Source organism: Nerophis ophidion, linkage group LG25, assembly GCF_033978795.1.
Source record: "Nerophis ophidion isolate RoL-2023_Sa linkage group LG25, RoL_Noph_v1.0, whole genome shotgun sequence".
Taxonomy (NCBI): domain Eukaryota; kingdom Metazoa; phylum Chordata; class Actinopteri; order Syngnathiformes; family Syngnathidae; genus Nerophis; species Nerophis ophidion.
Genome location: NC_084635.1, coordinates 39,772,558 through 39,795,766, shown reverse-complemented (window position 1 = coordinate 39,795,766; position 23,209 = coordinate 39,772,558). Strand labels below are relative to the sequence as shown.

The window sequence follows — 23,209 nt, the reverse complement described above, 5'->3', positions numbered from 1 at the left end:
GTGTCTGTGTGCAAAATGAAAGGCTTCATTGGTGTCATGTCTTTTTTGGGGTTAATCATTGATAACAAACTCATAAAATCACAAGTTGATTCAATGATCTTGAAAAAAAAAATAAACACGTCATAAAATTTTGCCGCGACTTTCTGAAAAAGCTGCCAATAATTCAAGACAGTTTAGATGCAACAACGACAGGAAAAAGCCTGCAGGTGCCTACTATTACCTGGAATGAAGATCATAGTAGGACTATTTAAAGGGACATCATCATTATTATTTCCTGCAGACATAAGTCCGCCTCGCCGCGTGCGCATCGTCGAGGTGAAGGACGACTCTTTCACCCTCAACTGGCGCTCCAAGGGGGAAACGCTGACGGGCTTCCTGATTGAAGCCACGCCCACCCCCGGCTCACGTCCCACCATCGTCAAGACCGTCCCGGCGGACGTTTACACCTACACGGTCTCAGGTAGGTCTCCATGGCAACGAGCATCTTCATCACCTTGATAACTCTCATGTCTTCTTAAAGGACTGCAGCCAGGCACCATCTACTCTGTTCACCTGTACTCGCTCAACGGCGACACCAGGAGCGCACCTGTGCCTCTTACTGTTCAGACAGGTACCCTGCATGTGTGCGTGTGTGTGTGTGTGTGTGTGTGTGTGTTTTTGTATTGCTTCCCTTCTTGGGACAGAAACAAGGAAAAGTACATTCCATATGAGGACTGGTGAACAAGTTAGTGTTTGTGTTTTTGTCTTTCTACCCTTCTTGAGACATGAAGAAAGAAAAGTATCTTCCATATGAGGAGGTGTGAACAAGTGATGATATACCGTATTTTTCGGAGTATAAGTTGCAGCGGGGCTTCACGGTGGCAGAGGGGTTAGTGCGTCTGCCTCACAATACGAAGTTCCTGCAGTCCTGGGTTCAAATCCAGGCTCGGGATCTTTCTGTGTGGAGTTTGCATGTTCTCCCCGTGAATGCGTGGGTTCCCTCCGGGTACTCCGGCTTCTTCCCACTTCCAAAGACATGCACCTGGGGATAGGTTGATTGGCAACACTAAATTGGCCCTAGTGTGTGAATGTTGTCTGTCTATCTGTGTTGGCCCTGTGATGAGGTGGCGACTTGTCCAGGGTGTACCCCGCCTTCCGCCCGATTGTAGCTGAGATAGGCGCCAGCGCCCCCCGCGACCCCAAAAGGGAATAAGCGGTAGAAAATGGATGGATGGAAGTTGCACCTGCTGAAAATGCACAATAAAGAAGGAAAAAAACATATATTAGTCGCACTGGAGTATAAGTCACACCTGCCAAAAATGCATAATAGTGAATTAGTGAAGTGAATTATATTTATATAGCGCTTTTCTCTAGTGACTCAAAGCGCTTTACATAGTGAAACCCAATATCTAAGTTACATTTAAACCAGTGTGTGTGGCACTGGGAGCAGGTGGGTAAAGTGCCTTGCCCAAGGACACAACGGCAGTGACTAGGATGGCGGAGGCGGGAATCGAACCTGCAACCCTCAAGTTGCTGGCACGGCCACTCTACCAAACGAGCCATGCCGCCCCATAATAAAAAAGGGGAAAAACATATACAGTATAAGGCGCTCTGGAGTATAAGTCGCACCTGCCGAAAACGCATAATAAAGAAGGAAAAAACATATATAAGTCGCACCTGCCAAAAATGCATAATAAAGAAGGGAAAAACATATATAAGTCGCTCTGGAGTATAAGTCGCACCTGCCAAAAACGCATAATAAAGAAGGAAAAAAACATACACAAGTCGCTCTGGAGTATAAGCCGCACCTGCCGAAAATGCATAATAAAGAAGCGAAAAAAAATATAAGTCGAAAATGCATAACAAAGAAGGGAAAAACATATATAAGTCGCTCTGGAGTATAAGTCGCACCTGCCGAAAATGCATAATAAAGAAGGGAAAAAACATATATAAGTCGCTTTGGAATATAAGTCGCACCTGCCGAAAATGCTTAATAAAGAAGGGAAAAAACATCTATAAGTCGCTTTGGAGTATAAGTCGCACCTGCCGAAAATGCATAATAAAGAAGGGAAAAAACATATAAGTCGCTCTGGAATATAAGTCGCACCTGCCGAAAACGCATAATAAAGAAGGGGAAAAACATATACGGAATAAGTCGCTCTGGAGTATAAGTCGCACCTGCCGAAAATGCATAATAAAGAAGGAAAAAAACATATAAAAATAAGTCACTCTGGAGTATAAGTCGCACCTGCCAAGAATGCACAAAAAAGATGAAAAAACAAAACAAAAACATATATAAGTCGCACTGGAGTATAAGTCGCACCTGCCGAAAATGCATAATAAAGAAGGAAAAAAACATATATAAGTCGCTCTGGAGTATAAGTCGCACCTGCCGAAAATGCATAATAAAGAAGGGAAAAAACATATATAAGTCGCACCTGCCGAAAATGCATAATGAAGAAGGAAAAAAACATATATAAGTCGCTCTGGAATATAAGTCGCACCTGCCGGAAATGCATAATAAAGAAGGAAAAAAACATATATAAGTCGCTCTGGAGTATAAGTCGCACCCGCCGAAAATGCATAATGAAGAAGGAAAAAAACACATAGAAGTCGCTCTGGAATATAAGTCGCACCTGCCGAAAATGCATAATAAAGAAGGAAAAAACATATATAAGTCGCTCTGGAGTATAAGTCGCACCTGCCGAAAATGCATAACAAAGAAGGGAAAAACATATATAAGTCGCTCTGGAATATAAGTCGCACCTGCCGAAAATGCATAATAAAGAAGGAAAAAAACATATATAACTCGCTCTGGAATATAAGTCGCACCTGCCAAGAATGCATAATAAAGATGGAAAAAAACATATATAAGTCGCACTGGAGTATAAGTTGCACTTGCCGAAAATACATAATAAAGAAGGGAAACAACAAACGTAAGTCGCACTGGAGTATGAGTCGCATTTTTGGGGGAAATTTATTAGATAAAATCCAACAGCAAGAATAGAGATTTGAAAGGCAATTTAAAATAAATAAAGAACAGTGAACAACAGGCTGAATAAGTGTAGGTTATATGAGGCATAAACAACCAACTGCTATGTTAACCTAACATATTATGGTAAGAGTCATTCAAATAACTATAACATATAGAACATGCTATACCTTTACCAAACTATCTGTCACTCCTAATCCATAAATCCCATGAAATCTTCTTCCTCTGTGTCGCTTTTGAACAACTCTGCCAACTCCAAAGGTAGACAATGCGCCGCTTCCTCTTCTATCGGTACGCCGCTTACGTCTTAGTCATCGTCAGTTGCAGTTCCAATTATCCCAGCCTTTCTGAATCCGGACAGGATGGTTTGGTTTGTCACTGAAGCCCGTGCCTTGTCCATCCATCCAATGACATCCAGAAAAGTTGCATGGCTTTTTGTGCCATTTTTCTTCAGTCCTTCTCACTTTTTATAATTTAGCGCCAATGTTGAAATGATGGAAGTAGTAGCAGGTAGCATCTTTTTTCCCCACATTGCACTTCTGCCATGACCCGCCTCCGCCAAATCTTCATTGGTTGACGTGTGTGTGACGATTGCTAATACTAGTCACTTACGTGAATGGGATAAATAGTATTATTTGATATTTTGCGGTAATGTGTTAATAATTTCACACATAAGTCGCTCCGGAGTATAAGTCGCACCGCCGGCCAAACTATGAAAAAAACTGCTACTTATAGTCCGGAAAATACGGTAAATCATAGTCCCAATGAAATTGCATCTAATAGACAATGTCTCATTTGTGGTGACATCTATCAACATGAGGGATTTTTCTAATTGACTGTGTGTCGCTTTTAAAAGTGCTCCCTTTCTGGTCAACATATGAAATAACTAGTGTGCGTAAAAATGTGAAGTGCTCCCCCTCTGGCCAACATGTGTAAGGAATTGAAATGCGCCACCTTTGGCCAAAATTAATTTAAACAAATAAATAAATATGTATATAGAGACATATTGTAATAATGTGAAGTAAATAATGAAGATTAAAAATCAATTACAAACAAAACAATTATTACTAAATGCTTATATTTTTTATATTTACATAGTATGTATATGTTAATGCTGTAAATACAAATCTTTATCTATCTAGAAAGGGTGGTCCTAAAGGTCTCAGGTCTCAAGAAGGTAACAAATACAAGAGTTTATGTGTTTTAATTTAGTATGAGCATGTTACAACAGGGGTGTCCTAACTTTTTCCACAGAGGACTGAAAAATGAAATCATGCGGAGCCATTTTGATATTTTCCATTCTCCAAAACAATACAATATTTAGATTTTTTTTTTTAACCTAAAGCGGTCCCCTCAAGTTTAGTCTTGAGGACCCGGAAGTGTCTGAGTCATAAAAATGTAAAAAAATAAATCATATATTATTTAATTTTTTTCCAACACCTAAGACTAACTTCAGATCTATTTGAAGACATAAAGTTTATTTTATTGGGTTTTTTTGTGTGTTATGGCTACACAAGTGCAGCTGGGAAAGGCTCCAGCCCACACGAGAGGGACAAGCAGTAGAAAAGCAATGGATGGAAGTTTTCTGTCCTTTTTCTTAAAGATTTTTTTTATTTTTTTATGGCAAAAACACAAAATATGCAGTATTTCCCTGCAAAAGTGTAATATTTGATGTGAAATAAATGGATCCTTCGATATGTCAGTAATGTATGAGAACATTATTATATTTTGAATAATGACAGTTTTAAAGACACAAACAAAACACTAAAATTCAGAGATCCAAGTGTTAAAAAGAAGTCATACATTTATTAGTTTTTACTTTCAACACATAAATCTCTACATTAACTTTACAAATCGTAAATCAAATTTGTTGATTATCATTTTTTTGGTTTGTTTTATCCCCTTTTTGCCAAAGAAACACAAAAAATAGGCAAGATTATCCCACAAAATATTAAATAAAAATAATGAATGACCTTAAATATGTCAATAAGTCATAACAACATTGATTTGAATTCAATATTATTTTTCGCGCAATGACAGTTTTTAAGAAAAAAAAATCCCACTAAAATTCTCAGAGATCCAAAAGTGTTAAAAAGGAGTCGTATGTTACTTTTTTACTTTCAACACTTAAATCTCTACATGAACTTTAAGATCTATTTGTCGATTAAGATTTTTCGTAGGTTTTTTTTTTTGGTTTGTTTACTGTCCTTTTTGTCAAAGAAATACCCAAAATATGCAATATTTTCCCCCAAAATATTACATAGAATATTAAATGACCTTAAATAGCTCCAATCAAAAATTCCACTTTTAAATACTTTGAGGGAAAATATTGCATGTTTTTTGTTTGCTATCTGCAAAACAATTGTACCTTTTAAAAAGGGCATAAAACAAACATAAAAACTTTTACTTGACAGATGTTGAAGTTGATCTAGAGACTTAAGTGTTGAAAGTTTAAAAAATGAAATTAAATTAATAAAAAATACTTATGTTGAACACTTTTATGAGTGGGACCCTTTTGGATCACCAAGAATCTCAGTGAGATTTTATTAAAAAATGTTATTGCTCAAAAAATAATAATGAATGAAAAAATTGTGTTATATATTATTTACATATTTAAGCTTTACTTCAAATCAAAAATTCCACTTTGAAATATCTTTTGGGGAAAATATTGCATATTTTGTGTTTGCTATCTTAAAAACAATATTTTTTTGTACCAAAAAGGGCTTAAAACAAACATAATAACTTTTAATCGACAGATAGAACTGAAGTTGATCGAAAGTATTGAAAGTAAAAAATAAAAAAAAAGAGAGACTTATTTTGAACACTTTGATGAGCGGGGACCTTTTTGGGTCCCTAGGAATCTCAGTGAGATTTTATTAAAACAAATTAATCCCTCAAACAAATAATAATGAATTAAAACATTTTGTTATAAGTTATTGACATATGTACGCTTCATCTCAAATCAAATGTTCCACTTTAAAATATTTTTGGTAGGAAAATTATTTTATATTTTGTGTTTTTGCAATAAAACTGGGTTTTGACAAAGGGCATAACACACACACACACACACACACATATATATATATATATATATATATATATATATATATATCCATCCATTTTCTACCGCTTATTCCCTTTCGGGGTCTCGGGAGGCGCTGGCGCCTATCTCAGCTACAATCGGGCGGAAGGCGGGGTACACCCTGGACAAGTCGCCACCTCATCGCAGGGCCAACACATATATACATATATGTATGTATATAAAACCGACAGAAATGAAGTTAAGTGTTGAATTAAAAAAATGTATATTAGACTTATTTTTAACACTTTTATGAGTGAGACCCTTCTGTGTCCCGAGGACCAAACTAGGTGGGAGATCGAAAGGTAAAAAACATTTTGTATTGTTTTTGAAAAGGAAGAAAATGAAAATGGCCCCGCATGATTTAATTTTTCAGTGTGTGACCCTCAGAGGAAAAAGTCTGGACACCCCTGAGTAATAGTCGCGCTGGAAAGTGAGCTGATAGTTTGAGTTTGTCGACTATCAACTCTCAATCATGGGACTTGGGTTACGGAAGAGGAGGTTTTGAAAGGGGAATGGAACCATCAACCAGTCAGCAAATGTTTCCCCTGCAGCTAAACCAGCAGTCCAAGCTCCCACCGAGTTCCAGGGGACATCTTTGACTCCCACCGACATCTCCTTCACCTGGCAGCCTCCTGCCACGCCCATCACGGGCTACTACGTCACCTACTCAGAGCCCAGGGCCACGCCCAGGGAGCTGAAGCCCCGCCCCCACGCCGGCCAGAACTACGCCACCATTTCTGGTATGTTTGTTTGGACTTGTGTAGCTAGTTAGTAGGTGTCACATGACTGTGGGCAGGTCTAGTTAATAAGTATGTGTCACATGACTCTCTGTGGGCAGGTCTAGTTAATAAGTATGTGTCACATGACTCTGTGGGCAGGTCTAGTTAATAAGTATGTGTCACATGACTCTGTGGGCAGGTCTAGTTAATAAGTACGTGTCACATGACTGTGGGCAGGTCTAGTTAATAAGTATGTGTCACATGACTCTATGGGCAGGTCTAGTTAATAAGTATGTGTCACATGACTGTGGGCAGGTCTAGTTAATAAGTATGTGTCACATGACTCTGTGGGCAGGTCTAGTTAATAAGTATGTGTCACATGACTCTGTGGGCAGGTCTAGTTAATAAGTATGTGTCACATGACTGTGGGCAGGTCTAGTTAATAAGTATGTGTCACATGACTCTGTGGGCAGGTCTAGTTAATAAGTATGTGTCACATGACTCTGAGCAGGTCTAGTTAATAAGTATGTGTCACATGACTCTGTGGGCAGGTCTAGTTAATAAGTATGTGTCACATGACTCTGAGCAGGTCTAGTTAATAAGTATGTGTCACATGACTGTGGGCAGGTCTAGTTAATAAGTATGTGTCACATGACTGTGGGCAGGTCTAGTTAATAAGTATGTGTCACATGACTGTGGGCAGGTCTAGTTAATAAGTATGTGTCACATGACTCTATGGGCAGGTCTAGTTAATAAGTATGTGTCACATGACTGTGGGCAGGTCTAGTTAATAAGTATGTGTCACATGACTCTGTGGGCAGGTCTAGTTAATAAGTATGTGTCACATGACTCTGTGGGCAGGTCTAGTTAATAAGTATGTGTCACATGACTGTGGGCAGGTCTAGTTAATAAGTATGTGTCACATGACTCTGTGGGCAGGTCTAGTTAATAAGTATGTGTCACATGACTGTGGGCAGGTCTAGTTAATAAGTATGTGTCACATGACTCTGTGGGCAGGTCTAGTTAATAAGTATGTGTCACATGACTGTGGGCAGGTCTAGTTAATAAGTATGTGTCACATGACTCTGTGGGCAGGTCTAGTTAATAAGTATGTGTCACATGACTGTGGGCAGGTCTAGTTAATAAGTATGTGTCACATGACTCTGGGCAGGTCTAGTTAATAAGTATGTGTCACATGACTGTGGGCAGGTCTAGTTAATAAGTATGTGTCACATGACTCTGGGCAGGTCTAGTTAATAAGTATGTGTCACATGACTGTGGGCAGGTCTAGTTAATAAGTATGTGTCACATGACTGTGGGCAGGTCTAGTTAATAAGTATGTGTCACATGACTGTGGGCAGGTCTAGTTAATAAGTATGTGTCACATGACTCTGTGGGCAGGTCTAGTTAATAAGTACGTGTCACATGACTCTCTGTGGGCAGGTCTAGTTAATAAGTATGTGTCACATGACTGTGGGCAGGTCTAGTTAATAAGTACGTGTCACATGACTCTGAGCAGGTCTAGTTAATAAGTACGTGTCACATGACTGTGGGCAGGTCTAGTTAATAAGTATGTGTCACATGACTGTGGGCAGGTCTAGTTAATAAGTATGTGTCACATGACTCTATGGGCAGGTCTAGTTAATAAGTATGTGTCACATGACTGTGGGCAGGTCTAGTTAATAAGTATGTGTCACATGACTCTATGGGCAGGTCTAGTTAATAAGTATGTGTCACATGACTCTGTGGGCAGGTCTAGTTAATAAGTATGTGTCACATGACTGTGGGCAGGTCTAGTTAATAAGTATGTGTCACATGACTCTGTGGGCAGGTCTAGTTAATAAGTATGTGTCACATGACTCTGTGGGCAGGTCTAGTTAATAAGTATGTGTCACATGACTCTGTGGGCAGGTCTAGTTAATAAGTATGTGTCACATGACTGTGGGCAGGTCTAGTTAATAAGTATGTGTCACATGACTCTATGGGCAGGTCTAGTTAATAAGTATGTGTCACATGACTGTGGGCAGGTCTAGTTAATAAGTATGTGTCACATGACTGTGGGCAGGTCTAGTTAATAAGTATGTGTCACATGACTCTGTGGGCAGGTCTAGTTAATAAGTATGTGTCACATGACTCTGTGGGCAGGTCTAGTTAATAAGTACGTGTCACATGACTCTGTGGGCAGGTCTAGTTAATAAGTATGTGTCACATGACTCTGTGGGCAGGTCTAGTTAATAAGTACGTGTCACATGACTGTGGGCAGGTCTAGTTAATAAGTATGTGTCACATGACTCTGTGGGCAGGTCTAGTTAATAAGTACGTGTCACATGACTCTGTGGGCAGGTCTAGTTAATAAGTATGTGTCACATGACTCTGTGGGCAGGTCTAGTTAATAAGTATGTGTCACATGACTCTCTGTGGGCAGGTCTAGTTAATAAGTATGTGTCACATGACTGTGGGCAGGTCTAGTTAATAAGTATGTGTCACATGACTGTGGGCAGGTCTAGTTAATAAGTATGTGTCACATGACTCTGTGGGCAGGTCTAGTTAATAAGTATGTGTCACATGACTCTGTGGGCAGGTCTAGTTAATAAGTATGTGTCACATGACTCTGTGGGCAGGTCTAGTTAATAAGTATGTGTCACATGACTCTGTGGGCAGGTCTAGTTAATAAGTATGTGTCACATGACTGTGGGCAGGTCTAGTTAATAAGTATGTGTCACATGACTCTGTGGGCAGGTCTAGTTAATAAGTATGTGTCACATGACTCTCTGTGGGCAGGTCTAGTTAATAAGTATGTGTCACATGACTGTGGGCAGGTCTAGTTAATAAGTATGTGTCACATGACTCTGTGGGCAGGTCTAGTTAATAAGTATGTGTCACATGACTCTCTGTGGGCAGGTCTAGTTAATAGGTATGTGTCACATGACTGTGGGCAGGTCTAGTTAATAAGTATGTGTCACATGACTCTGTGGGCAGGTCTAGTTAATAAGTATGTGTCACATGACTGTGGGCAGGTCTAGTTAAGTATGTGTCACATGACTCTGTGGGCAGGTCTAGTTAATAAGTATGTGTCACATGACTCTGTGGGCAGGTCTAGTTAATAAGTATGTGTCACATGACTGTGGGCAGGTCTAGTTAATAAGTATGTGTCACATGACTCTGTGGGCAGGTCTAGTTAATAAGTATGTGTCACATGACTCTGGGCAGGTCTAGTTAATAAGTATGTGTCACATGACTCTCTGTGGGCAGGTCTAGTTAATAAGTATGTGTCACATGACTCTGGGCAGGTCTAGTTAATAAGTACGTGTCACATGACTCTCTGTGGGCAGGTCTAGTTAATAAGTATGTGTCACATGACTGTGGGCAGGTCTAGTTAATAAGTATGTGTCACATGACTGTGGGCAGGTCTAGTTAATAAGTATGTGTCACATGACTGTGGGCAGGTCTAGTTAATAAGTATGTGTCACATGACTCTATGGGCAGGTCTAGTTAATAAGTATGTGTCACATGACTGTGGGCAGGTCTAGTTAATAAGTATGTGTCACATGACTCTATGGGCAGGTCTAGTTAATAAGTATGTGTCACATGACTCTGTGGGCAGGTCTAGTTAATAAGTATGTGTCACATGACTGTGGGCAGGTCTAGTTAATAAGTATGTGTCACATGACTCTGTGGGCAGGTCTAGTTAATAAGTATGTGTCACATGACTGTGGGCAGGTCTAGTTAATAAGTATGTGTCACATGACTCTGTGGGCAGGTCTAGTTAATAAGTATGTGTCACATGACTGTGGGCAGGTCTAGTTAATAAGTATGTGTCACATGACTCTGTGGGCAGGTCTAGTTAATAAGTATGTGTCACATGACTGTGGGCAGGTCTAGTTAATAAGTACGTGTCACATGACTCTGTGGGCAGGTCTAGTTAATAAGTATGTGTCACATGACTGTGGGCAGGTCTAGTTAATAAGTACGTGTCACATGACTCTGTGGGCAGGTCTAGTTAATAAGTATGTGTCACATGACTCTGTGGGCAGGTCTAGTTAATAAGTATGTGTCACATGACTCTGTGGGCAGGTCTAGTTAATAAGTACGTGTCACATGACTGTGGGCAGGTCTAGTTAATAAGTATGTGTCACATGACTCTGTGGGCAGGTCTAGTTAATAAGTACGTGTCACATGACTCTGTGGGCAGGTCTAGTTAATAAGTATGTGTCACATGACTCTGTGGGCAGGTCTAGTTAATAAGTATGTGTCACATGACTCTCTGTGGGCAGGTCTAGTTAATAAGTATGTGTCACATGACTGTGGGCAGGTCTAGTTAATAAGTATGTGTCACATGACTGTGGGCAGGTCTAGTTAATAAGTATGTGTCACATGACTCTGTGGGCAGGTCTAGTTAATAAGTATGTGTCACATGACTCTCTGTGGGCAGGTCTAGTTAATAAGTATGTGTCACATGACTGTGGGCAGGTCTAGTTAATAAGTATGTGTCACATGACTCTGTGGGCAGGTCTAGTTAATAAGTATGTGTCACATGACTGGGCAGGTCTAGTTAATAAGTATGTGTCACATGACTCTGAGCAGGTCTAGTTAATAAGTATGTGTCACATGACTGTGGGCAGGTCTAGTTAATAAGTATGTGTCACATGACTCTATGGGCAGGTCTAGTTAATAAGTATGTGTCACATGACTGTGGGCAGGTCTAGTTAATAAGTATGTGTCACATGACTCTGTGGGCAGGTCTAGTTAATAAGTATGTGTCACATGACTCTGTGGGCAGGTCTAGTTAATAAGTATGTGTCACATGACTGTGGGCAGGTCTAGTTAATAAGTATGTGTCACATGACTCTGTGGGCAGGTCTAGTTAATAAGTATGTGTCACATGACTCTGAGCAGGTCTAGTTAATAAGTATGTGTCACATGACTCTGTGGGCAGGTCTAGTTAATAAGTATGTGTCACATGACTCTGAGCAGGTCTAGTTAATAAGTATGTGTCACATGACTGTGGGCAGGTCTAGTTAATAAGTATGTGTCACATGACTCTATGGGCAGGTCTAGTTAATAAGTATGTGTCACATGACTGTGGGCAGGTCTAGTTAATAAGTATGTGTCACATGACTCTGTGGGCAGGTCTAGTTAATAAGTATGTGTCACATGACTCTGTGGGCAGGTCTAGTTAATAAGTATGTGTCACATGACTGTGGGCAGGTCTAGTTAATAAGTATGTGTCACATGACTCTGTGGGCAGGTCTAGTTAATAAGTATGTGTCACATGACTGTGGGCAGGTCTAGTTAATAAGTATGTGTCACATGACTCTGTGGGCAGGTCTAGTTAATAAGTATGTGTCACATGACTCTATGGGCAGGTCTAGTTAATAAGTATGTGTCACATGACTCTGTGGGCAGGTCTAGTTAATAAGTATGTGTCACATGACTGTGGGCAGGTCTAGTTAATAAGTATGTGTCACATGACTCTGTGGGCAGGTCTAGTTAATAAGTATGTGTCACATGACTGTGGGCAGGTCTAGTTAATAAGTATGTGTCACATGACTCTGTGGGCAGGTCTAGTTAATAAGTATGTGTCACATGACTGTGGGCAGGTCTAGTTAATAAGTATGTGTCACATGACTCTGTGGGCAGGTCTAGTTAATAAGTATGTGTCACATGACTGTGGGCAGGTCTAGTTAATAAGTACGTGTCACATGACTCTGTGGGCAGGTCTAGTTAATAAGTATGTGTCACATGACTGTGGGCAGGTCTAGTTAATAAGTACGTGTCACATGACTCTGTGGGCAGGTCTAGTTAATAAGTATGTGTCACATGACTCTGTGGGCAGGTCTAGTTAATAAGTATGTGTCACATGACTCTGTGGGCAGGTCTAGTTAATAAGTACGTGTCACATGACTGTGGGCAGGTCTAGTTAATAAGTATGTGTCACATGACTCTGTGGGCAGGTCTAGTTAATAAGTACGTGTCACATGACTCTGTGGGCAGGTCTAGTTAATAAGTATGTGTCACATGACTCTGTGGGCAGGTCTAGTTAATAAGTATGTGTCACATGACTCTCTGTGGGCAGGTCTAGTTAATAAGTATGTGTCACATGACTGTGGGCAGGTCTAGTTAATAAGTATGTGTCACATGACTGTGGGCAGGTCTAGTTAATAAGTATGTGTCACATGACTCTGTGGGCAGGTCTAGTTAATAAGTATGTGTCACATGACTCTCTGTGGGCAGGTCTAGTTAATAAGTATGTGTCACATGACTGTGGGCAGGTCTAGTTAATAAGTATGTGTCACATGACTCTGTGGGCAGGTCTAGTTAATAAGTATGTGTCACATGACTGTGGGCAGGTCTAGTTAATAAGTATGTGTCACATGACTCTGTGGGCAGGTCTAGTTAATAAGTATGTGTCACATGACTGTTGGCAGGTCTAGTTAATAAGTATGTGTCACATGACTGTGGGCAGGTCTAGTTAATAAGTATGTGTCACATGACTCTGTGGGCAGGTCTAGTTAATAAGTATGTGTCACATGACTGTGGGCAGGTCTAGTTAATAAGTATGTGTCACATGACTCTGTGGGCAGGTCTAGTTAATAAGTATGTGTCACATGACTGGGCAGGTCTAGTTAATAAGTATGTGTCACATGACTCTGTGGGCAGGTCTAGTTAATAAGTATGTGTCACATGACTCTGTGGGCAGGTCTAGTTAATAAGTATGTGTCACATGACTCTGTGGGCAGGTCTAGTTAATAAGTATGTGTCACATGACTCTGTGGGCAGGTCTAGTTAATAAGTATGTGTCACATGACTCTGTGGGCAGGTCTAGTTAATAAGTATGTGTCACATGACTGTGGGCAGGTCTAGTTAATAAGTATGTGTCACATGACTGTGGGCAGGTCTAGTTAATAAGTATGTGTCACATGACTCTGTGGGCAGGTCTAGTTAATAAGTATGTGTCACATGACTCTGTGGGCAGGTCTAGTTAATAAGTACGTGTCACATGACTGTGGGCAGGTCTAGTTAATAAGTATGTGTCACATGACTCTGTGGGCAGGTCTAGTTAATAAGTATGTGTCACATGACTCTGTGGGCAGGTCTAGTTAATAAGTATGTGTCACATGACTCTCTGTGGGCAGGTTTGAAACCCGCGACTGAGTACATCATCAAGATTGTGGCCATCCAGAACACGCAGAGAAGTCCTCCTCTGGAGGGCAGAATCAGGACTCGTGAGTATTCATCATCCATGTTTACACATCAGAGATGGGTATGTCGTGAATCGCAGATGGGGATTAATCATGATTATTCACAGATATTATTCATGATTAATCATATATACATGGATAATAGTCATGATTAATCGCAGATAGACATTAATCTTGATTAATCACGGATATAGAAAGACAATCAAAAAATAATCGCAGATAAACATTAATCATGATTATTGTTTATCTGCAATTAATGACTAATCACAGTTGTACAGTAATCATAATTAATCGCAGATAGACAATCAAGATGAATCGTAGATAGATGTTCATCCTGATTAATAGCGTCGTGATGAGAGTAACTTTGATTAATCACAGACAAATGTACATAAATCATGATTAATCACTGAGACAATCATGATTAATTGCAGATAGATGGACATTAATCAGGATTAATAACAGATAGACATTGATTATTATTAATCGCTGATACACATTGCATATGATTAATCGCAGATAGAAATTAATCTTGATTAATTGCGGCTAGATGACAGTAATGGTTAATCAAATAGATCAATCAATCAATCAATGTTTACTTATATAGCCCTAAATCACTAGTGTCTCAAAGGGCTGCACAAACCACCACGACATCCTCGGTAGGCCCACATAGGGGCAAGGAAAACTCACACCCAGTGGGACGTCGGTGACAATAATGACTATGAGAACCTTAGAGAGGAGGAAAGCAATGGATGTCGAGCGGATCTAACAGGATACTGTGAAAGTTCAATCCACAATGGATACAACACAGTCGCGAGAGTCCAGTCCAAAGAGGATCCAAGACACAGCAGCGAGAGTCCCGTTCACAGCGGAGCCAGCAGGAAACCATCCCAAGCGTAGGCGGACCAGCAGCGCAGAGATGTCCCCAGCCGATACACAGGCGAGCAGTACATGGCCACCGGATCGGACCGGACCCCCTCCACACGGGAGAGTGGGACATAGAAGAAAAAGAAAAGAAACGGCAGATCAACTGGTCTAAAAAGGGAGTCTATTTAAAGGCTATAGTATACAAATGAGTTTTAAGGTGAGACTTAAATGCTTCTACTGAGGTGGCATCGCGAACTGTTACCGGGAGGGTATTCCAGAGTACTGGAGCCCGAACGGAAAACGCTCTATAGCCCGCAGACTTTTTTTGGGCTTTGGGAATCACTAATAAGCCGGAGTCCTTTGAACGCAGATTTCTTGCCGGGACATATGGTACAATACAATCGGCAAGATAAGATGGAGCTAGACCGTGTAGTATTTTATACGTAAGTAGTAAAACCTTAAAGTCACATCTTAAGTGCACAGGAAGCCAGTGCAGGTGAGCCAGTATAGGTATATATGTATGTATATATGTATATAAAGGTATATACAGTACAGGTATATATGTATGTATATATGTATATAAAGGTATATACAGTACAGGCGTAATGTGATCAAACTTTCTTGTTCTTGTCAAAAGTCTAGCAGCCGCATTTTGTACCAACTGTAATCTTTTAATGCTAGACATGGGGAGACCCGAAAATAATACGTTACAGTAGTCGAGGCGAGACGTAACAAACGCATGGATAATGATCTCAGCGTCTTTAGTGGACAGAATGGAGCGAATTTTAGCGATGTTACGGAGATGAAAGAAGGCCGTTTTAGTAACGCTTTTAATGTGTGCCTCAAAGGAGAGAGTTGGGTCGAAGATAATACCCAGATTCTTTACCGTGTCGCCTTGTTTAATTGTTTGGTTGTCAAATGTTAGAGTTGTATTATTAAATAGAGTTCGGTGTCTAGCAGGACCGATAATCAGCATTTCCGTTTTTTTGGCGTTGAGTTGCAAAAAGTTAGCGGACATCCATTGTTTAATTTCATTAAGACACGCCTCCAGCTGACTACAATCCGGCGTGTTGGTCAGCTTTAGGGGCATGTAGAGTTGGGTGTCATCAGCATAACAGTGAAAGCTAATACCGTATTTGCGTATGATGTCACCTAGCGGCAGCATGTAGATGCTGAAGAGTGCAGGGCCAAGGACCGAACCCTGGGGAACTCCACACGTTACCTTAACGTAGTCCGAGGTCACATTGTTATGGGAGACACACTGCATCCTATCAGTAAGATAAGAGTTAAACCAAGACAGGGTTAAGTCTGACATACCAATTCGTGTTTTGATACGCTCTAATAAAATATTATGATCGACGGTATCGAAAGCAGCGCTAAGATCGAGGAGCAGCAACATAGATGACGCATCAGAATCCATCGTTAGCAATAGATCATTAGTCATTTTTGCGAGGGCTGTCTCCGTGGAGTGATTTGCCCTGAAACCGGATTGAAAGGTTTCACATAGATTGTTAGACGCTAAGTGTTCATTTAACTGCTCCGCAACAATTTTTTCAAGGATTTTTGAAATAAAGGGAAGGTGAGACACCGGTCGGTAATTTACCATGAGGTCAGGATCGAGGTTAGGTCTTTTAAGAAGAGGATGAATAACTGCTTTTTTGAATGCTAGGGGAACAGTGCCCGAGGAGAGTGATAAGTTTATAATATTTAGCACTGATGGACCTAATAATACAAAGAGCTCCTTGATCAGTTTCCCAGGAAGAGGGTCAAGTAAACATGTTGTCTGTTTTATTCCATTTACACGTTGTAACAATTCCTCTAATGTTATTTCCTCAAAACGAGAGAAATTATTTTGGAGGGCAGTATCCGCCGTATATACAATCGTGTCAGTGTTAATAGAACCCCGTTGTAGCTGGGACGCATTGTCTTTAATCTCCTTTCTAATGACTTCAATTTTCTTACTAAAGAATTGCATAAAGTCATCAGCTGAGTGGGTTGAGCTACTGGAAGGAGTCCCTTGTTGGGTTAGCGATGCTACCGTACTAAACAAAAATTTAGGATCGTTTTTATTACGGTGGATGAGATTTGAGTAATATTTAGCTTTAGCTAAGGTAAGCATGCGTTTATAAGTTATTAAACCATCACTCCATGCTTGATGGTGCACCTCAAGTTTAGTCGTGCGCCATTTGCGTTCCAGCTTTCTACATAATAATTTCTGAGCTCTAGTTTCTTCTGTAAACCACGGGGTGCGCTTTTTTGGAGCCTTTTTTAACTTTAGCGGTGCTATGTTATCAATGGTTTCGCGCAGGGCGTCGTTAAAGTTGTTAGTGAGGTTATCAATAGAGCCCACATACTTTGGGAATGGTGCCATTACCGAGGGCAGTAGGTCAGCAAGAGCTGTCGTTGTGGCTGTATTAATGTTGCGGCTGCTATAGCAGTTATTATTATTATTAGTTTGACGAACATGCGTCTGAACCTCGAATTTTATAAGGTAATGATCGGACAATACTTTAGTATACGGGAGTATCGTAACTTTTGAAACGGTGATGCCCCTGACAAGCACTAGGTCTATCGTATTACCGTTGCGATGCGTGGGTTCATTTATTATTTGTGTGAGACCACAGCTATCAATTACAGTCTGGAGCGCTACGCACGGTGGGTCCGATGGGGTATTCATATGGATATTAAAGTCCCCCATTATGATTATATTATCGGCGTGTGTCACTAGATCAGCAACGAACTCTGAGAATTCATTGATAAAGTCCGAATAGGGCCCTGGGGGGCGGTAGATAACAGCCAGGTGTAGAGGCAGCGGTGTGACAGACCTCATAGTAAGCACCTCAAACGATTTATATTTATTATTTATGTTAGGACTAAGGTTAAAGTTTTCGTTGTATATTAGTGCGACCCCCCCACCCCTTTTGAGCGGACGGGCAATATGCGCATGTGTAAAGTTAGGAGGACATGCCTCATTTAGCGCAAAAAAGTCGTTTGGTTTAAGCCAGGTTTCGCTGAGTTCGATGACGTTAAGATTGTTGTCTCTGATAATATCATTAACTAACAACGTTTTAGGAGACAATGATCTTATGTTTAAAAAACCTATATTATAGGTAGTGGGCTGTTTTAGGGAGTTTTTGATCAAATTATCCGTAGTAGCAATATTAATAATGTTGTGTTTATTATGCCCAGTGCATTTAGTATAGTTACGACCATATCTAGGAATTGATACGACAGGAATTTTCCGATTGTTTGATTGTTGCTTTGATAAACTGCACGCATCATGGTTAGCCACCTCAGTAACGGGGATTTTCCGATTGTTTGTTTGTTGCTTTGATAAACTGCACGCATCATAGTTAGCCTCCTCAGTAACGGGGATTTTCCGATTGTTTGTTTGTTGCTTTGATAAACTGCACGCATCATAGTTAGCCTCCTCAGTAACGGGGATTTTCCGATTGTTTGTTTGTTGCTTTGATAAACTGCACGCATCATAGTTAGCCACCTCAGTAAAACACATGTCCAATTCTGAAACACTCAAAGCAGAAAAAACTTGTTCTAATTTAACAGACTCCTTACCCAGACCAGTAGTCTCGCATTTTCCATCTAAATCCGTCTTCGGGATGGAGGAAAGTGGTGTTCTGTGGGGATTAGCCTTCTGCTTTGTTTTTAGCCCCGCTCGGCATCCGCGTTTCCGATCACACCGTTGGCGTCTGCTCCGTAGACGGCCCCCGCTGCTACTAGACTCCCCTGCTTCACAGGCCGCTGGATGTAGCCGCCGACGTATTCCCATGCTAGTTAGCAAGTCTAGCACGCAAGTGTCTATCAGTCCAAAACGGCCCGATATGTCCACATCCAGAAGTGTCTGGCGGTCGTACGTGATCACGGAGTGACCACGATGTGAGCCAGCCATAAAGTTTGTGGAATTGTCCGGTATTTCTGCCAAATGTTCCATCTTTAGCAGGAGCTCCTCGAGAGCGCAGCCCGTCCAGGCGCCGCCATCTTCATGATTAATCTCAGTTATACAGTAATCATGATTAATCACATATAGACGTTAACCAAGTTTAATCGCAGATGGATGTTTATCATGATTAATTACAGACAGATGTACTTTAATCATGATTAATTGCAGATAGATAAACATTAATCCGGAATAATAACAAATAGACATTGATCATTTTTAATCGCAGATAGACATTAATCTTTGATTAATTGTGGTTAGATGGCAGTAATCATGATTAATCAGATAGATGGACATTAATTATTAATAATGTCTATTTGGAACTTAATGATTAATTGCATTTATACAGTAATCATGATTAATCACAGATACAGTAAACATCAAGCAAGATTAATCGCAGATAGATGTTAATCATGATTAATCGCAGCTTGATGACAGTAGTCATGATTAATCACAGACAGATGTACATTAATCAGGATTAATAACAGATAAACATAATCAGGATTAATCACAGACAGATGTACATTATTCAGGATTAATAACAAATAGACATGATCATGATCAATCATAGACATATGTACATTAATCATGATTATTAACAGAGACATAATCATGATTAATCACAGATATATGTACATTAATCATGATTAATACCATATATGTACATTAACCATGATTAATAACAGATAGACATAATCATTATTAATCACAGACATATGTACATTAATCATGATTATAACAGATAGACATAATCATGATTAATCACAGACAGATGTATAAATGTACAGTAATCGGGATTAATGGCAGATAAATGTTAATCATGAATAATCGCAGCTTGATGAAAGTAATCATGATTATTAACGGATAGACATAATCATGATTAATCATAGACAGATGTACATTAATCATTATTAATAACAGATGGACATAATCATGACTAATCACAGACAGATGTATATTAATCATGATTAATAACAGATGGACATAATCATGACTAATCACAGACAGATGTATATTAATCATGATTAATAACAGATGGACATAATCATGACTAATCACAGACAGATGTATATTAATCATGATTAATAACAGATGGACGTAATCATGAATATCACAGACAGATGTAAAGTAATGATGATTAATAACAGATAGACATAATCATGAATCATCACAGATCTATGTACATGAATCATGATTAATAATAGACAGACAGAATCATGATTAATCACAGACAGATGTACAGTAATCAAGATTAATGGCAGATAGATGTTAATCATGAATAATCGCAGCTTGATGACAGTAATCAAGATTAATGGCAGATAGATGTTAATCATGATTAATCACAGGCATATGTACATGAATAATGATTAATAACTGATAGACATAATCATGATTAATCATAGACAGATGTACATTAATCAGGATTAATAACAAATGGACATAATCATGACTAATCACAGACAGATGTTTATTAACAGTTAACATTAACAGTGCAATACGTTTTCATAACATGGTCACTACTGCCTACTATGTCTTGTTATATTCTTATTTTACTGTTATATTGTTATTCCCATTGTTTTTATTCTTTTTGTAATATTTCTCTATTTTGTTTCCTTTTAAACCCCCATTATTTACTTTTTTTTTTAATTGATCTCAACTCTGTACACTGCTGCTGGAATTTTAATTTTCCTGAAGGAATCAATAAAGTACTATCTATCTATTTATCTATTAATCATGATTAATAACAGATAGACGTAATCATGAATATCACAGACAGATGTACAGCAATGATGATTAATCGCAGATAGACATAATCATGATTCATCACAGATCTATGTACATGAATCATGATTAATAATAGACAGACATAATCATGATTAATCACAGACAGATGTACAGTAATCAAGAGTAATGGCAGATAGATGTTAATCATGAATAATCGCAGCTTGATGACAGTAATCATGATTAATATTGATAGACATAATCATGATTAATCTTAGACCGATGTACAATAATCAGGATTAATAACAGATAGACATAATCATGATTAATCACAGATCTATGTACATGAATCATGATTAATAATAGACAGACATAATCATGATTCATCACAGACAGATGTACATTAATCAGGATTAATAACAGACATAATTATGATTAATCAGAGACAGATGTACAGTAATGATGATTAATAACAGACATAATCATGATTCATCACAGACAGATGTAGATTAATCAGGTTTAATAACAGACATAATCATGATTCATCACAGACAGATGTACATTGATCAGGATTAATAACAGACATAATCATGATTAATCTAAGACTGTAATGACCCCACCACCATGTGCCTCCCTCCACCAGAAGCAGGCTCCTTGCTGCCGGTGCCAGTCCCTCATCGCCCGGGAGACGTGACCGACAGGCTGGACGTGCCAGAACTGGACCTGGGCAACCAGGTCCACCTGGTGGGCACCAACGGGCAGGAGGGTGTGGGCGGGCAGAGCCAGCACGTGGAGTACACCGAGTACAACAACAACAACCACAATGGCGCTCAGGGTCAATGGCCGATGGTCTTCCTTCCTCTGCCCGACGCTGACGGCCGCCGCCAACCTTACGTCAAACTCAACGTGCCGCCTGGCGCCACTTTTCCTAACGAGTCACGTCTCCCCCTGGAGGCCCAGACCAGAACCACACTCTCATGGCAGCCCTACAGTCAGAGCAACGCCTACCTGGTCTCCTGCAACCCCGTCACACACCTGGACGAGCAGATGTTCCAGGTGAGCACGCACCTCACCTGCCACACCTTACTTACCTGCTGTCTGTCACCTGTGACGTCCTCCTCACCTGCTGTCTGTCACCTGTGACGTCCTCCTCACCTGCCACACCTTACTTACCTGCTGTCTGTCACCTGTGACGTCCTCCTCACCTGCTGTCTGTCACCTGTGACGTCCTCCTCACCTGCCACACCTTACTTACCTGCTGTCTGTCACCTGTGACGTCCTCCTCACCTGCTGTCTGTCACCTGTGACGTCCTCCTCACCTGCCACACCTTACTTACCTGCTGTCTGTCACCTGTGACGTCCTCCTCACCTGCCACACCTTACTTACCTGCTGTCTGTCACCTGTGACGTCCTCCTCACCTGCTGTCTGTCACCTGTGACGTCCTCCTCACCTGCCACACCTTACTTACCTGCTGTCTGTCACCTGTGACGTCCTCCTCACCTGCTGTCTGTCACCTGTGACGTCCTCCTCACCTGCCACACCTTACTTACCTGCTGTCTGTCACCTGTGACGTCCTCCTCACCTGCTGTCTGTCACCTGTGACGTCCTCCTCACCTGCCACACCTTACTTACCTGCTGTCTGTCACCTGTGACGTCCTCCTCACCTGCCACACCTTACTTACCTGCTGTCTGTCACCTGTGACGTCTTCCTCACCTGCCACACCTTACTTACCTGCTGGCTGTCACTTCTGACGTCCTCCTCACCTGCCACACCTTACTTACCTGCGTCTGTCACCTGTGCCCAGGTGCGCCTGCCAGGGAGCACCACCACCGCCACGTTGGTGGGACTGACCCAGGGCGCCGACTACCAGGTCCTGGTGGAGGCCCTGAAGGGGGCGCTGAAACACAAAGTCCTGGAACAGACCATCTCTGCTGGGAACACAAGTCAGATATCATTCATACTCGACACAATACTGTCTGATACATGTTGCACTAAGTACATCTGATACCATCTCTGCCGGGAACACAAGTCAGATATCATTCATACTCGACACGATACTGTCTGATACATGTTGCACTAAGTCCATCTAAAACCATCTCTGCTGGGAACACAAGTCCGATATCATACATACTCGACACGATACTGTCTGATGTCTGATACGTGTTGCACTAAATCCATCTGATACCATCTCTGCAGGGAACACAAGTCAGATATCATTCATACTCGTCACGATACTGTCTGATATATGTTGCACTAAGTCCATCTAAAACCATCTCTGCCGGGAACACAAGTCCGATATCATACATACTCAACACGATGCTGTCCGATACATGTTGCACTAAGTCCATCTGATACCATCACTGCCGGGAACACAAGTCTGATATCATTCATACTCGACACGATACAGTCTGATACATGTTGCACTAAGTCCATCTGATACCATCTCTGCTGGGAATACAAGTCTGATATCATTCATATTCGACACGATACTGTCTGATGCATGTGTATTTATAGCTATATACACACATACATATACTGTATATACTTATACATAAATATGTATTCTAAAAACTTACCTATGCATGTGTGTATATTTATATACATATGTTGGCCCTGTGATGAGGTGGCGACTTGTCCAGGGTGTACCCCGCCTTCCGCCCGATTGTAGCTGAGATAGGCGCCAGCACCCCCC

General features: G+C 40.6%; 1 protein-coding gene and 1 long non-coding RNA gene across 3 annotated transcripts in view; one reads left to right on the top strand and one right to left on the bottom strand.

Moving 5' to 3' along the window:
- Nucleotides 1-3,411, bottom strand: part of LOC133542924 (uncharacterized) — a 3,674-nt gene extending 263 nt beyond the window's left edge. The window contains exons 1-2 of the long non-coding RNA XR_009804247.1: nucleotides 3,148-3,411; nucleotides 1-1,226 (exon numbers count right to left, since the gene is read on the bottom strand). The exon at nucleotides 1-1,226 is cut by the window's left edge and continues 263 nt beyond it. This is a non-coding gene — a long non-coding RNA (uncharacterized LOC133542924). The remainder of the gene's footprint in view (nucleotides 1,227-3,147) is intronic.
- Nucleotides 1-23,209, top strand: part of fn1b (fibronectin 1b) — a 111,114-nt gene that overhangs the window by 70,405 nt on the left and 17,500 nt on the right. For both annotated transcript variants that reach the window (XM_061887195.1, XM_061887194.1), the window contains 6 exons: nucleotides 281-460; nucleotides 521-610; nucleotides 6,605-6,793; nucleotides 13,909-13,998; nucleotides 21,159-21,571; nucleotides 22,322-22,460. In XM_061887195.1, coding sequence (XP_061743179.1) covers nucleotides 281-460; nucleotides 521-610; nucleotides 6,605-6,793; nucleotides 13,909-13,998; nucleotides 21,159-21,571; nucleotides 22,322-22,460 — 1,101 coding nt within the window. The remainder of the gene's footprint in view (nucleotides 1-280; nucleotides 461-520; nucleotides 611-6,604; nucleotides 6,794-13,908; nucleotides 13,999-21,158; nucleotides 21,572-22,321; nucleotides 22,461-23,209) is intronic.